General features: G+C 50.4%; 1 protein-coding gene across 1 annotated transcript in view; it reads left to right on the top strand.

Annotated features, from left to right (window-relative positions):
- The window catches only part of COL27A1 (collagen type XXVII alpha 1 chain), a 123,700-nt gene that overhangs the window by 79,592 nt on the left and 27,860 nt on the right, over window positions 1-16,248 (top strand). Inside the window, exons 28-37 of the mRNA XM_065737606.1 lie at window positions 500-553; window positions 6,485-6,538; window positions 6,894-6,938; window positions 7,104-7,148; window positions 7,364-7,417; window positions 8,082-8,135; window positions 9,824-9,877; window positions 10,608-10,661; window positions 11,007-11,060; window positions 12,522-12,629. Of these exons, the coding sequence (XP_065593678.1) occupies window positions 500-553; window positions 6,485-6,538; window positions 6,894-6,938; window positions 7,104-7,148; window positions 7,364-7,417; window positions 8,082-8,135; window positions 9,824-9,877; window positions 10,608-10,661; window positions 11,007-11,060; window positions 12,522-12,629 (576 nt within the window). The remainder of the gene's footprint in view (window positions 1-499; window positions 554-6,484; window positions 6,539-6,893; window positions 6,939-7,103; window positions 7,149-7,363; window positions 7,418-8,081; window positions 8,136-9,823; window positions 9,878-10,607; window positions 10,662-11,006; window positions 11,061-12,521; window positions 12,630-16,248) is intronic.

The following is a 16,248-nucleotide window of genomic DNA, read 5'->3' as shown; positions in this document are numbered from 1 at the left end:
GAGGGTGAGAGAGACACCAGTAGTTTGAATGAAATCAGCATCTGTCTGCCAGCACGGATATTTGTGCAGCATTCACAGGGCAACAATTGCTCAAAAATAAAATCAGAGTTTGTCTGAAGAAGGCAAACTCGGGTACCTAAGACGAGGTGTCTGATTTTCTGTTGGAGTAAGTGAAGAAAACGTCCTGGTTATTATTATTTTTTGCTCTGACACTGCAAAACAGCTGCTTTCAATAGTTCTGGAGGGAATTCTGGATGCTCAGCTGGATGCTCAGACCGTACCACTTACACAGACAACAGGCTGCACACACTCAGGCATACAGAGCTCAGCCAGAATGCTGGGCCTAAATGTTGATCACCGAGAGACAACCGGTGAGTTCAGAAAGAGTTGGCAGGAGCTCAGGAGCCCACTTGCTGGTAGGAGCCCTGTGGCTGATGGGGGGACATGGGATGTCACCTGCCCACCTCCTGCATCCTCACTGTGCTCCTTCTCCCTGCAGGGTCCGGCAGGAACCCGCGGTGCACCAGGGATCAGAGGGGCGAAGGGCCGCCGGGTAAGTGCTCCCTGAGGGCTGCAATGCCTCTCCTCTTCTGGCCTTTGGAAGGGGAATCAAGAGAGACTAGAAAGACATCGAGGTACTGGAGCGTGTCCAGAGAAGGGCAACAGAGCTGTGAAAGGTCGGAGCACAGAGCTACTGGGAGCAGCTGAGGGAGCTGGGATGGCTCAGTGTGGAGCAGAGGAGCTCAGGGGGGACCTCATTGCTCCCTACAATCCTTGAAGGGAGGATGTGGTGAGGTGGGGTCAGCCTCTGCTCCCAGGGAACATCAGTAGGATGAGCGGTGACGGCCCCACATTGTGCTGAGGAGGCTTAGGTTGTGTATTAGGGAATAATTCTTCTCAGAAAGAGCAGTGCTGCACTGGCACAGCTGCCCAGGGAACAGTGGGGTCACTGTCCTGGAGGTGTTCCAGATGTGACACTGAGGGACCTGGCAGTGGGCACGGGGCCGTGGGGCTGAACATCATCTTTTCAACCGTAGCAATTCTGTGAATCTGGCAGATTGGTTTTAGGGTGTGAATCTTGGCAGAGGTGGGGGCAGCCCCTCTGCAGGTGCATTTCTGAGATGCTGTGAAGCAAGTCTCACAGGGATGGGACTGCAAGTGATGGCAGTGAGCAGAAAGTTGTCCAAGTGTGCTGTTGTGGAAGGAGTTCAGCCTGTCCCAGCCTCCTGAAGTGTCAGGCAGGGTTTGTGGATGCTTCTGGTGAAGATTCGGTCACCTGAGGATGGGTCTCAGCTGGGGAGAGTGTGTGTAAAGGACTGGGAAAGGTCCTTTGCTAACAGTGTTCTGCAGGGCTGTCAGAAAGGTGTGTTTGGTACTGTCATTTACAAACATGGCCTGCGTTTTTCTATGTGTTTTTCCAACCTGTAACACAGGGCTCTGACTTTATCTGTGTGCATCTAACAGCACCAGCATGAAGCACGTGTGAACCCTTGCCCTGCCTGGGGAGAGCTGGCCCCCAGCCTGGCACTGGGGCACGGCACAGGCGAGCACTGCTGACAGTGCTGTGAGTGGGTGTTACACTGGGTGAATATTTCACAAACACTCAGTGTCAGCTCATTGTGGTTCTTCCTGCTCCATTTGGGTGACAGCCGACAGCAGAATGACCTCCAGACCTGCCAAGGCTGCTTGTTTTCCTGGCTGTGTCCTCCAGCCCACGTCCCACTGAGCTCCTCAGCCTTTCTTCTTCCTCCACGGGACATTCATTGCAGGAGCATCTCTGCTGTAGGTTTTTCCCCCTTACCCAGCTGCTTTACAAAGTGTTAATAACAAGCAACCATGTATTCTGCTGAAGGCCCCAGCGACAACGTATTTTGCATTTCTCCCTCCAAGGACCTTGTGATACATGTTTCCATGTTTCACTTTCAAAGATGTAGGCTGAAGCAAACTAAACATTTTACCCACCCCCAGTCTGCTTCTACTGCAACTCCTGCCTGGGGTGTTTGGGACATCCCAGGGCTGCATATGTAAACCAGAGCTAATACTCCATTCGAATACTGTGACTGGCAAAAGGAAATGGAATAACCAGCTAGAAAGCACTATAACCACAGTTATGTACTCTGGAACATCTCTATGGTTTAGAAACACAGCTAGAAGGGCACCAGTGACATCCAAACCCAGCAGATGTGTATGGGGGCTCAGCTTTGAGCTCATGGCTGGGCAGAACATCTTCACTGCTGCTCCCATCAGAGGAAGGTCCCTGTGTCTCTGCCCTCGGAGGGCCTCTGTGCTACACAGCGATTAATTGAGCTGTCCGGGCTCCCCATGAGTGTGACAGATGAGAAAGTGGAGGCATTCTGCTGCGGGAGGCGTTGAGTGGACGGCGGAAAATATCTCAAGGTAAAAGTGCAGCAGGGAGCTGAACGGGAAATGCCTTCTGAATGAATCCCAGGCTGCCGGCTGTGCGGGCTCTCGGAGAGGTGGGAGCACATTGGACATGTCTGCCAGAAGCTCTGATGTGTGCTGGGACAGAAGTGCCCTGCTGCCAGCACTGAGCCTGTCCTCATGGCAGCAGCTGCACCACTGCGGTGTTGGGCTCCTGGCTCGTGCTCACTCATGTCACACAATTGTAGAACAACCCATGCTGTCAGTGGCCCGTAACGATCATCAAGTCCAGTCCTCTTCAGCTTCTTACATCTCTCTTGGCCTGAAGTCCTTGAGCCACAGGGGGAGGTATGCCTGACCGGGCCATTTTCAGCTCCACTTGTACCAGCAGGAGGGATGAAGGAGATATTTATTATCGCGCTCATAAAAGCAAGAGCCAAACTGGATCCAGTTCCCAAGACAGAGGTCAGCTGGCTCAGCAGGGACCTGGGTTTGGATGTAGCTGGGTCCAGAGAAGGGGTGCCAAGCCCTCAGGAGCAATCCTGCAGCACACCACTCCCGCCAGCGATGTCCATCCCCAGAGTGATGTACCACATGTCAGAGATGTTCTGCTTGGCGGCTGTGGGCTGTGTTTCCTCTCCAGAACCACAGTAATACAATCCCTATGGAATTTGCAAGACAGGCATCCTTTCTAAGAACCCCAGCAGAGAAAGGGAATTTGGATCCTACAGATTTCAGTGAATACGATGCAGGAAAGTTGGTGTTGTAAGGACCAGCAGATCTCCTGCCTGGAGGGTTTCTGGTTTGTATCTCTGTCTCTCACATTTTCCTTCTCTTCATAGTCTCAGAAGATATTCCAGGCACATAGTATTCCGTGTTTGCTTACTTTGTCCTGCTATTCCGGCTCTTGGTTTTCTCAGGACGGGGAAATGATCCCCAATTGTAATTTCAGACATTACCCTCTGTCTATCCCCGTTTACAGAAGGGATGTAATTCAATTCAGAGTGGAAACAAGAAGGCCGCCTCCGCCAGATGTTTGTGGATTCCATGAGCTCTGTTTGTGGAGACTTCATTAAAGCAATTTCACTTTTGAAGAAAACGTAAATAGCAAATATGGTTTTGATTGTCAAGAACAATGGAGCCTTTTCGGGATCTGTATTTATGTTGTGATAGCTTTTGAGTTGTCAGGATAGAAGTACAGCATTTGAAAAGAATATCCTTAAAGAATTGTGACTTTCTTTCCAGTCATGACAAGGCATTGTTCCTCCCCGTCTCTGTGCTTTGCACATCCAACCAATGCTGAGCAGTCTTCTGCAGACACAGCATCTCCTCTTTGATTGAGAAACTGGGACCTGCAAGTCCAGGTTTCCTTCCCTTCATCCCTCTCCAGTGGACCATTTGGACATTGCTTAACCTTCTGTAAAGTGGTCGTGCCCCATTCTTCTGGCCAAGATGTTGATGTTTGCTGAGTTTCCTCCTCTCGCCAGTTGGGATGCTGGCTTCCTAGGCCCCAAACCACATTTCTCTTTTCTACCGTGCCACCAAGTTTTGCAGTCGCTATTGCAGTCTGCAGAGAGGAGACAGCTCTTGTGCACCTGGTGGAGGACTGCTGTCTCCCTGCCAGCCATCCCCGCTGCATCACGGGCTGTGGGAATTCATAAACGTGATGAATCTGTGGTGTTATGTAAGCAACCTGGAAGTAGTTGCTTATCCCAGGCCAAGCTGAGAAGTTGCCTATGGAGAAATGGCAGAGGTGGTTTTGGTTTGCTCACGGGGATCTTGCTAGTTGGCTGAAAAAGCATTAAGTATGTTTGAGGGAGAGTTAGCTATGGGTCTGTGGCAGGTGATGTCTCCAAGCATCAGTCAAGGCATCTGCTTGCTTTTCATTTGGCTGGGCTGTGGTAGTGAAACGTCAAGGTGGATGAGAGGTGTCATCTGCTCTGTCAGCACTGCCTCAGCGCGTCCCTGTGACTTTGGATATGCTTCTATGGGGTGGACATAGCAATGCCATTGAGCTACCCACTGACCCACACTGAGCAGGTTCTCAGATCTCCCTCAGCTGTGAACCTGCATCTCACTGTGCAGCCCAAAGGAGCAGACAGGTCTCCGTCTAACCTTGCTTTTTTTCCTGGTTAGTTTGTAAAGCTGACCAGAGCTCGCACTGTGTGTGTGCAGCTGTGGCCCAGAAGGACCTGCCCTGAGCTGTGCACTGCCATACAAATGTTCACATGGTCCAAAGCATAGCTTCCTTCTCTGTTCCTGTGCTCCTGGAGATCACAGAATTATTAAGGTTGGAAAAGACCACTGAGATCATCAAGCCCAACCATCAACCTATCACCAGCTTGCCCACTAGCTGTGTCCCTCGCATGCTTACACCAGCAAGAAAACCAGTCTCAGCATGTCTCTTACCCCATTCTCAGGATGAGTCCGTGCCCTGCATGCCCTCGTGTGCCCAGGGAAGGCAGCGTGCCCTGCACCGCGGCGTTGGCACGGGATGAGCTGGAGAGCTGCCAGGACCTCGCTCACCCCTCTCTAACCAGCACTGTCAGGAGAAGAGAGATTTGAAGATTTTGCTAATTGGCTGAACGCAGCCTTCCCTGTCAGGGCGAATTAGGGGAAGCCTTCATCCTGGGTCGGAGCCCAGGAGGCTTGGGGAAGATGAAGCTTGCCACATGCGTTTCCGAACACGGGGTCACTTTCTCCTCCTTTGGGTCAGGCGCTGATGAGATGTGTTGTGATGGGATTAGCCAGGTGACTGCTGCGAAGGGAGATTGCCCTGGCAGGTCCTGCCATGCTGCTGACAGGGCTCTGCTGGAGGAAACGCAGATACCACAAACAGGGCTGGCTGCAGCACTGGGCTGGGGGCACGGTCCCTCCGTCCTTCTGTCCCAGGCAGAGCTGTGTTTCGCGGGCATGCAACGCCGGCTTTTGGTTAGTTCATCTCTGGTACGCTCGGCGGCACAGGGTTTTGCCAAGCACAGTAGAAGTTTTTGCATTATTTTATATTGACAGCATTTGTCTGCTGTAACAATTTGGCCAAGTTTCCTGCACATCTTCTGCTGTTACACTGCCGTTCTTTGTGAGTCTCTCCCTGTGCCTGTCATTCTGGAGTTGCTTTTCTAACACGTTGGCTCCCTGATGCTCTTATTACTTTTGGCACTGGGCTCGCATCCCGATTAAGCACATTGGCTCCTGTTTTCTCTATTTCCGTGTTGGCCCACTCTCAGAATTCCTCTTACCATTGCATTCCAGCACCACTCTGTGTTATTATTTATTATTTATATCGCAGTAGCGCCTGAAAGTCCCAGCTGAGATCACAGCCTGGTTATGAACACGACGTATGTTAATACAGTCTCTCAATATTCCCTTTTTATACCGTTTGGTTTTCCCTGACCACGGCTCTGTTTATTCTCCATCAGTGTGATACACGGGGTTCTGGGCTTCGAGCAGTGTGGAGGGCTGTGCATTCAGATGGGGGCTTGTGCATCTTTCTGTGTGTTTTATCATAGAATCACGGAATCATTAAGCTTGGAAAAGACCACTAAGGTCACCAACATCAACACCAACCCACACCCACTGTGCCCATTGACCATGTCTCTCAGGGCCTCATCTCCACAGTTCTTGAAAACCTCCAAGGATGGTGACTCCACCATTTTGTAGCTTTACTGTCCTGGTTGTGACCATGAAGCAGTGTGATGTGCCAAGGAGCAGTTGGAAAAGCAGTGTTTATAGGAAGGAAGAGATCTGATATCAATAAGGCTAGAACTGCGAGAGTGTGCTCTGCAAAGCCATCATTGTGTAAGTGTTGCCTGAAAGTCAGACTGTTCCTCACGCTCCTTTCCCCCTGGCTTTGGTTTGCAGCTGGTAATTAAGTTTAAAAGGGAATAAAAAGGTTCTGGTGCTGTGTGCTGGCAAATGGTCGGAATTGAAACAGAATACAGAAGAGATCTTCTGAGCCCTGGACTGCCCTGCTCAGCCTCCCCATGCATGATTGGCTTCCCCAGAACCGCTCTCTTGGCCTTCCAGGTGCCACAGCTAGGGTACTGCTGTAATTCCCAGTGAGCCAAACCCTCATTTTTTCCTCTCTTTCACCTTTTTCCAGGGTGCCAGAGGGCCTGATGGACCAGTAGGCGAGCCAGGGTCACGAGGTGCCAAGGTGAGCTCTAGCTTGGCTGAGACTGCTCTTGGCTGTGTTGTGGACAGACCAAGGTCACAACGGCTCCATGAGCACCAGCGAGCAGGAACGAGTCCTCTATGCAGACAGAGCAAAACTTTCCTCCAAAGAAGTGTTTACTCAAAAAGTCTTGGGTCATGTTGCTCATTGCCCAAACTCCTTGCTGGCTGGGGTGCTCCTCAGGGCAGGGTGATGGGCATTTGGCCTTGCTAGAGCTGCAGGGAAGTGAAGGGGATGAAGGTGCAGAAAAATGCAAGAGCAGGTGAGCTGGTGCAGGAGAGCATCACCAGTACTGTTCATGCTCCTGACAACATGTGTTTGTCTTTTTGCTTCACAGGGCCGTCCAGGGGAGCCAGGCAAGCTGGGGCCAGATGGGCTGCAGGTACGTCCTGCAGCCAGCACCTGCCCAGTGTGGTGAGGTGTCAAACCCCTCTGGGGGTGGCCACATGCACACAGTGCCCAGGGACCTGCAGCTTCTCCTGGCCAAAGCACCACAGGTATCTGAGCACAGATCCAGCTGCTAACATCTGTCACTGTGTGTTCACAGGGGAAGATGGGCGAGACTGGGGAGACAGGATCCCGTGGCTTTCCAGTAAGTGTCCATGAAGGTGCTTCCTTTCAGAGACATATTTTCACTCAAGTTACCAAGTTCTGGGTCTTGGTCCAGGGGGATGGACTCAGATATCTCATGCTTACAGGGCCACTTCTTCACTCTTTGTTGGAGTTTTTCAGATGTGTGTTACTGCCAGGAGGCAAGAAGCATTGCCATGGGGTTGGAGCTGACCTTGGTGTGTTTCTTTTTCCTAGGGTATCCAAGGGCCTTCTGGACCTCCAGGAGCAAAAGGGGCACCAGGCGACCCGGCAAGTGCCTCATGACTCTTTTCATCTGTCACACACAGACATCTCATTGCTTTCTCTGTCCCTACTCCTTCCCACTCCCAATTTCTTTGTCCCTGCCAGTTGCAGTGAGGTCAGAGATGTGAGAGACTTGGCTAGAGCTGTGCAAGGCATGAGGAAAAATGAGATCAGACCCCTGAAAAGCCTGAGAGGGGCATGGATCGACCAGGACAGTGTAGAATACATCCTGGGCTGGATTTTGGAAGGAAATGGAGGAAAGAAAGGACAAGGTTGGGTCTGAGATAGGGTGAGATGTAATCGGAGGAGTTGGGCTAGATGGGGACTAAGAGAGATGCTGGCAGTGCCAGAAGTGAGCCCACAGTCTTCCCTTGGGAGAGGCACTTGGAGATGTCAGATGAAGACAGAGACCTGAGAAGGGCCAGCAGGACTGGCCCTCCCCTTTGAAGCAGGATGAGGGTTGTCTCCTGCCATCTGTGTCTATGGGGCTGACCAGGATAGAGACAGGAGAGCATACCAGACTCTTCCAGGTTACTGTCTACAGTTGTTTCAGGTCGGAGTGAGATGATGAAGGGCCTTCTGAGCTGCATGATGTAGGAGGGAACCAATGTTTTAACTTACGTGAAATAAAACAGTTGTATGAAAAGAGCCCTGTGTTTCTGTTTTTCAGGGTCCACAAGGACCACAGGGACCACCTGGACCTTTGGGAGAAATTGGCCATAAGGTAGGTCTGGTCTTTGCTCTTATTTCTTTTTCCCTCACCTTGAGAATGGCAGGAGGCACCTTCTGACAGAGATGGCAGAGGCGCAACCTTCCGCACCCAGGGGCATGAGCAGGAAGGACTTCCCTCAAGTCTGAATTTCATCTTCCAAAGCAAACAACAAGAGACAGAAATTCAAGCATCATTCTCATCTCAGGCCATAGATATGCAGCTGGCACTTGGGCCGCCCCATCTTCACAACAAGAGCAGCATTTCTAAGCTCTTACAAACACATCCCAGGCGTGGCTGTACCACCACACTGCACCACAATGCAGAGTCAGGAACAAACTGTAGCCCTCCAACTGAGAAGTGGTATTTTCTGTCCCACTCACTGGTCCCTGGCTGGCAAGGCACAGTTGTGGATGGCCAAGGCAGTCCCTTCTCAAGTCACTGCCGCCAAAGAAAAACTCTGAGAAATGCCTTTGCTGCTGACAGTGCTTTTTGGGTTATTGTTGCCATGAAGCAATGGCACAAACACACCATAACCGAAGCAGCAGCTGCTGCCAAACACTGTCCTGATGGATTGCTTTGTGCCCCTGTGGCTTTCCCCTAGCTCATCTACAAACTCTGCTCTATTTGACTCTCCATGAAATATCAGCATCTTGTCTGAGAGTACCAGTTCCCCTTGGTAGCTCCTTTCCATACGTCCAAACTGTAAAGCAGCCGTGATGTTTCACTTGGTTGTGAAAACAGCAGCAAGGGTACCTTTTAATACAGCCTACTGCAAAGTGTATGAGTCATGAAAGTTTCCATTCTCATGGCTGCTAGACTGAATGGAGCGGGCTCTCAGCGTGGTAAACCACACTGGGGAGCTGGAAAGCTGCTACCAAGCCACTCTGGATGCTGCCAACCAAGAAAGTACAGAGCTTTATTCAAATCTGTGTCTCTTCCAGGAGCCTTTCTCTGCACTGGCACCTCTGGAGAAACCAAAGCAGGATTTTTGCTTTCATTGGAGCCTGAATTTTCTCATTGCGTGACTTGACCATTTGTTAATAAACCCAACTCTCGCCCTGCTCCCTCCTCTGCCCAAATTCATTGCAGCAAGCCAGGAACTGGCTCTCTTCCCTGGGCAGCCAAGTGCTCCCTTTGACTATGTGTTCTTTTTTTACTTTATTCCAAACTGCAAAGAGAAGAGAGAGTGCTGTTTGGAAAGCAAATGTCCTAAGTAAATAACCCCCTGGAATCCTTTGAAGACAAGCTTCGTCTTGTCTTATGGATTGCCATTCTTCCCAGGGTAGCAGAAAATACACCAAGATTAAATTGGTATATACAAAGATTGGCATTGGTACCAGAGGTGCTGAGTGTCCCCACTGTTGCAAAGCTGTGATACCTTCCCTCTATCTGCCTGACTTCCCATAGTCTTTGGCTGCCTGTGGGGTGCCAGCATCAGCAGCCTTAGCACGGAGAGGGCTGGAAGGAGTTACAGGGGAGAACGGGGGCGTGGGAGATGCACCGAGCCCTCGCAGGAACCAGGCTGTGCCTCTTTGATGCTGCATACCCTGAGCCAGCTCCAGGGCAGTGATTGTATTGCAACCAGGACTGTGCTGTCCCGGGAGGTCTCTGCTAAAGGAATTATGTCTTTGATCTTGTTTTCTGCTTGGTTACAATGGTTTTTTTCATTATCTTTCTCTTTTTTTATTTTTTTTTCCCAGGGACCGCCTGGCCCAATGGGACAACCTGGCCTCGCAGGTGAACCTGGCATGAAGGTGAGAAAAACCACTCGTGCGATTTCCCTGTCAGAGCTTGAGAAGGAGCTTGGCAATAAATTTCAGCTCTGTCATAAATCTCAAGTCTGAGTGGAGAAGGGAGTCCTCGAGACTCAGAGGTCGAGGCAGCTTCCAGCAGGGAACAAGAAGAGCCGAGGTCTCAAGTGTAAAAATACCCTCAGACAAGGTCCCACCAGTTCCCAAGCCTCAGCTCTGCGGGGACTGAGCTCCTCCAGTGGTTATGGGGGAGGGTGCCCTGCTTCAGGGCCATGAATGCACCTTCTTGTCTACAGGGAAACAGAAAACTTTTCTTTATTTGACAAAGATCCCTGTGCAGAGCAGTTCCCAGGGGGGGTTAACTTTATTTTGTCCCCCCCATGTGCTTGGTTCGAAGGTTTGCTCCTGCATGGAGAGCTTGTGAACAGACTCTGTAGGGATTACATGCTATTTCCTCTATTCTGTTCCTACACCCAGCCCCATCCTACACCTCTTTTTTGTTGACAAATCCTCCAAGGCTTCATCTTTGTCTTTGACATTCTGATCCTGTGCTCCTGGCTGTCCCTCCACACCGTCAGTAGAACAGGGCACAACGGTTTGCACGAGCACCTCTTTTCTCCTCTGGCTTTGCAGGCAGCCACCATCACCCCACAGTGTCCCAAGAGGCATTCAGGGCCCCATACTCACCATCAGTAAGCAGCTTGTCTCATTGTCTGTGATGCCTTCCTTCTAGGGTGATCCTGGCCAGCTGGGTGTTCCTGGAGAACAAGGCCTCATTGGTCAAAGAGTGAGTACCCACCTTCTGGTGGCACTTCTCCATCACATCAGCTCCCCAGAGGCTCTTCTCCCTGCTCACCCACAGCCTCTCCCAGGCATCCCATAACCCTCCCAGCCCTGTTTGCTTCTCTGCCTTCCCCACAGAGCCCATTGGCTTGAGCTGAGCTCAACTCATGCTCCACCAAGCAGGGAGACACTGGCTGCTCTGTGGGAGGGAGTAGGGATGAATGCAAAGCCTGAAGTTGGCTGTGGCCCTTGTCCCTTCTCAGGGCTGAGATCAAGAATCACCTGATGAAAACATGGGGGAAAAAGTGTGTTCGGGCACAGCTTTATGTGGCTTGCTTCTGTCTTGCAGGGAGAAATTGGGCTGGAAGGGGACAGTGGGCCACCTGGTCTGGATGGAGCCAAGGTAAAACTTGGGATGCATGGGGGCGTATTCTGGTGCAATGTTCCCTCACCCCCTTGCTTCTTGGATGGGTTAATTTATTTAGAAGTAAGAAGTCAGGATATTTTTTTTCTGCAGACACACATAATGGACTCCTCGTGTTTCACTCCTCTACCCACATTTTTGGCATATGATCAGATCTCCAGAAAGGTCAACTTCTTTAAAATCTAGTTTCCAGCAATTTGTCTGTTTTATTTGAGTTTTTACAGATTACATTTCCAGCTAATTAAGAGTTCCTGGGCCTGGCAGGGGAAATCAAATATTGTCCATCACTGCCCCCTGTACTGCTGACCAGAGCATTGTTTACAAGGAAAGAAATCAAATCCCCTTCCTCTTGGCGACATCCCAGGTGCTTGCTTAGTGCTTGCATTGCTCCCTTTATCTAACTGCTGTGAGTTGCTCCCTTGCCTTTGGAGCAGGACTCCGTTTCTGTCCTTGCACAGCCAGCCTTTCCAAACAGGACAACAGTTTTGTTCCATGGAAAGAAAATGCAGCCGGTCCCACAACAATGTGCTTTATTGCTTCGTTCTGGTTAAGCTGTTTGCCATGTGTCTTCATTTCTGCTTATCTCTGAACACTGGACCAAAAGATTCACCCTTAAAGACAGTCAAGTCTTCTGACTTCTCTTGCCATCCCCAGGAGCTCTTGAACCATGCCAGATTTCACAGAACCACAAGGATTAGGAAGGACTTCTGGAGATCATTTAGTCCAGCCTGGCTGTGTCTCTGGGCAGCATAAGAGCCACTGCTCACTACGGAGACATTGGTGTGGCCAGAAGAGATGTGGCTCTGCTCTAGCACAGTGGGTAACAGTCACCAAGGCCAGTTGGCTGTCAGTGTTGGCATCAAGGCTAGTGCTGCTGTCAATGCAGAATTGGCCCTTTCGATCATCTCAGTGAAATGTGCCATCAGCTGTAGAAGCAGAGGAGCAGAGATTTACCATAATCCGCTGCTCCAGCCACAAGATCCCTCAGGGCAAGGTGACAGCTCCACAGCTTGGACCCCAGCCCTTGCGAGAGACAGGTGATCCTTCAGACAAACCCATCAAACCCATTCAGTCTTCCAGCATCCAGAATGCAGGACTCCTGAGCAAGGCAGGGGACTCTTTCAGATGTTGTCCGTTGTCTCATTCATGTGGGAGATTCAGGCTTTACTGCAGGAGAAGCAAAGTTCACATTACCCTGTGTAATGGGGGAGTTCCTCCTCCTGCAGCCAAGAGATTTTTTTGAAAAACATGGTTTTGCTCATTTTGTTAAATGTCAAGTGTATTATGACTCATCCTCATTCATCCTTTTGCTTGCAGGCTCTTTTCCTCCCAGACTCCTGAAATATTAATTATGGAGTGTGTTTTTTTCCTCGCAAGAACCATGTACGGTGACCCATGTGTTGTGTGGGTATGCAAACTCCCACCTCTTCTCTTCCACAGGGAGACAAAGGAGAGCAAGGCCTGGATGGAGAGAAAGGAGAAAAAGGCACTGAAGGACTGAAGGGAAAAGAAGGGCCTCCTGGATATCCCGGCATCACAGGTGTCCGAGTGAGTCTGAGAAAGCATCCTGCTTGCCTCTGCCAGCTGGGCCATGGGGTTCCTGCAGCAGCTGGTGCTCTCCTCCCAGCTGCACGGTCAGCCCATGTGTATTACAGGTAGCAGGGAGAGTGCATGAGCCCAGCACAGCTCCTGCACTTCTCCATAGGGCTATCTGTGTGATTACTAGCTGGGGTTGATCCCCCAAAGGGATCAGCAATGCTCTCACCTCAAGACGTTGTGTGCAGGGTGATTTTCACCTTCATGACTGGAGCGTGGCCTACATGTGCAGTATGGGCTCTCGTTTGTGTTCCCCTGCTCAGATGTGGGGCACACAGTGAGCCCTGGGTTGCAGAAGGCAAGCCATCTTCTCCAAAGGGCTGCGAGCCTGCTGCAACCATGGCACAAACAGAAGCTTGTGATGTTGTGTCTGGGAAGCTGGATTACACTGAAACCTTAGCAAGAACAAAACATGCCTTTTCTTAAATCATTTTACAAGGATAGCCATTAGCACCAACATTAATACTCTGTGACAGGACATGCCATCTTGTAGCAAAACATGTTGGGGCAGACTGAGTGGGAGATGCAGGCAGTGAACCAGGACACAGCTAAGGGCAGGATGTTGTCCAAGATGTGACTCCACACAAGTGCTGGCACAATGTAAGTTATTTTTGCTTGCAAGACAAAATTTGCAAATGGGAGGAGGGTTGCTCACTGAGAGGTGGATCACTCACTCATTTCTGATTTGCCCCTCACTCCTGTTTGTAGGAGTAGGGCCGGATCCTGCATGGGGCTCACTTGGTGATGCCAGGTATGGGGCAACACTGCTCAATGCTGGAGCACATTGTTTGTGCCTTTGGTGATAAAAGGAAGGCAAGGGGAAGAGCATGAGGAATGGAGGCAGCAAAGGGGCTGAACTTGTGTTGTTTTGGGGCTGAGCTGGGGATTGGAGCACTGACTTGACTAGAAGGTGGAAACTCCATCGATACACAGAACGAGGCTGTAACCCTGCCCCAAACACATCCACAGCCCGCAGGGAGCCCTTTGCAGGGTGGGTACAGCTCCTGGCTGCTCCACGTGTTTATGTTGTGCACAGTTAAGAACCAATAAAAACGCTACAATCACGCAAAAGTCACATTAAGTTATAGCATATAAAATATAGATCCTTGCAGACCGTTTGCCAGCATGTCCCTGGGAACACGATGCCGTTCTGTTTTATTTAAAAAGGAGAAAAAAAAAAGCCCACAGAGCCAAGATTCCCACTCGTAATCACTCCCTTTTTTTTTTAACTGCAAAGTGCTATATTTCCATCTACTATTTTAATATGTTCCTTTGTATATCCGTAAGTCTGAACTCGAGCAGACTTTCAGAGACCACAGGGCTCCAGATAGCACTGCCTGCTGCCAAGCGCCGGGCCATTACCTAATGCACAGGCTGCTGTTCCATGCTCGCTGAGGTAATCTAGAGATGGAAGTCCTCTGACAGAAGCACAAATAATTTTTCTCCTCCTATTTTTTTTTCTTGGAGTTTTTCATCCTAACTTCCCATGGAGAAAGCCATAAAATCAGGGATTCGTTAAGGTTGGAAAAGACCACTAAGATCATCTAGTCCAACTGCTTATCCATCACCACCAAATGTAGAAGTGCTGGTGGGATCTTCCTTAAATTTCTGCCAAGTTCATGGATCAGAGGTGCAAACTACTAGTGATAGCTACAGCTCGCTCCTTTCCAAGTGAAGAATGGAAGCTGCAATGAAAAGTCAAACCACGACACAGCACAACCACCATCCAGGCATGGCCTGCAGAAGTGTGCAATGGACAGAGGTTCTCAAGGCTGATGGAAAATGGCAGGGGAAGTCTAACCAGGGGAAAAACTTGAAGGTGTTCACACAAGGGCAAATGCCAAGGCTGCATGGTGTCCAGTTCCTGACCAGGATTTGCGAGGAGCTGCTCCAGTATTGCTGAGATACCCTGCTCGTCTATAAAGGTGACGGTGGAGATATTAATGCTTCAGTGCTGTTAGTGGCAGGGACACCAGGATCAGGTTGTTTCTCTGTGCCTAATAACTGACCTGAACCTGGGGATGTGCAGCTCACCTTCTGCTGCTGGAAGAGGCTCATATTGGCTCAAGGAAGTTGGTGCTCATACACAGCTTAAGACAAACCTCTCCAGCACCTTGGCTTGGCTCTCACCCTGCAAACCCCTGCAGCTAAACCACTTCCTGAAGAATTTTCCTTAACACCAAGGGCATGTTTAGTCTTCATCTTGATCCTGCTTATGTCTAAAGGAAAAAGGCTCTTCAGCGTTGTATGTTCTGGACACATGTAGGAAATGAGGCAGCCGAGTGCTCTGAAGTGATCTGGCCGTATTGCTGTACGTTTTCAGCCTGCTTTGCACATACTGGCCTGGGGGAGAGGCCTGGTGCTGGAAGCTCCCCACGTGGCCCTAGGGCAGGTAGGACTTGGCTGGGCTCATAGGAACTCGCACACCACTTGGCGATGGAGCAGCAATAGGGATGGGGAGAGGCAGCACTTGCTTTGGGCCATGCAGTCCCACTGGGTCATGCAGAAAGAAGCTTTCACCCAGCAATTGGTCCCACAGCTCTGGCTTTGCAAAAGGGTGTGTTTTCCAGGAAACCATGCTAGTGCTGGTACATTATGGACCAAGCTCACCCAAGCTTGCCTGGGTATTAAAGAAATGTTTTTCAAAGATTGTTAGCTTTAGCTTGGCTCAGTCATCCCCAGTGTTAACATATCTGCAAACCCGTTTTTAAATCTCAAACAAAAGCAGCAGGGAGGCCCCTGCTGAGTCTCCAGGGATAGTCTGTGCACGTTTCAAAGCCAATGGATTTCAGCAAACAAATGGAGATGAGCCATGAGTCTCCCAGCTGTGGCTGGCAGGGCTCGAGGCAGCTGGAGCAGTGACACACAAGTATCTTCTGTCTTTTGGTCACTCTGGCCAAGTTCACACTGCTCCGTTCAGCTCTGGGTCCTGCTCCTGCCAGTTGTCCCTCTGGTAGGGAGAGTAGAGTCAGAACATCTGAAGCACTAACGTAGGCTGAGTGCAGGATCCAGCTGAGATTTCAGAATTTCCATCAGAAATGTGCATCCCTTCTGAGCTGATGTCCACCTGATATCTCCTCCCAGTGGTTTCCCACTTCCTCCAATGCCAACTCATTGCTGTCACCCCGTCTTGATTCTTCCAGACTTGGCCACCTGACCTCTGGCTGTCCAAGTGAGAGCAACAAGGAGGTGGTAATCTCCTTCCCTTGCAGAACACGAGATTGGGCATCCCTCATTGGAGACTGGAGGTGCAGGTTCAGGGTCAACAGTGTAGGGAGCAGGCATTGTTCCCTGCAGAGTCAGCAAGGTGGGACAAGGACATATAGAACACAGAGCAACCCTTCGAGCTCCAGCAAGGTGTTCATCAGCAGCGCAAGCATCGCAGTGTAGTTCACCAAAACAAAAAGCAAATTCATCACAGCAGGTCACTGTATAAAGGGACAGTGCCACGCAGTCCAAAATACCCAACCAACGTTGGGCACGTTGAATGTTGTCGGAGAATAATGTGCATTTCTGAAGGATCTGACTGCCTGTCAATCTCACGCTCAACAATGAGGGATGAAAGGAAGCA

The sequence above is a fragment of the Cyrtonyx montezumae genome, unplaced genomic scaffold, assembly GCF_038088225.1.
Source record: "Cyrtonyx montezumae isolate F1298 unplaced genomic scaffold, pur_monq_1.0 scaffold_20, whole genome shotgun sequence".
Taxonomy (NCBI): domain Eukaryota; kingdom Metazoa; phylum Chordata; class Aves; order Galliformes; family Odontophoridae; genus Cyrtonyx; species Cyrtonyx montezumae.
This window is presented reverse-complemented; position numbering and strand designations above follow the sequence as displayed.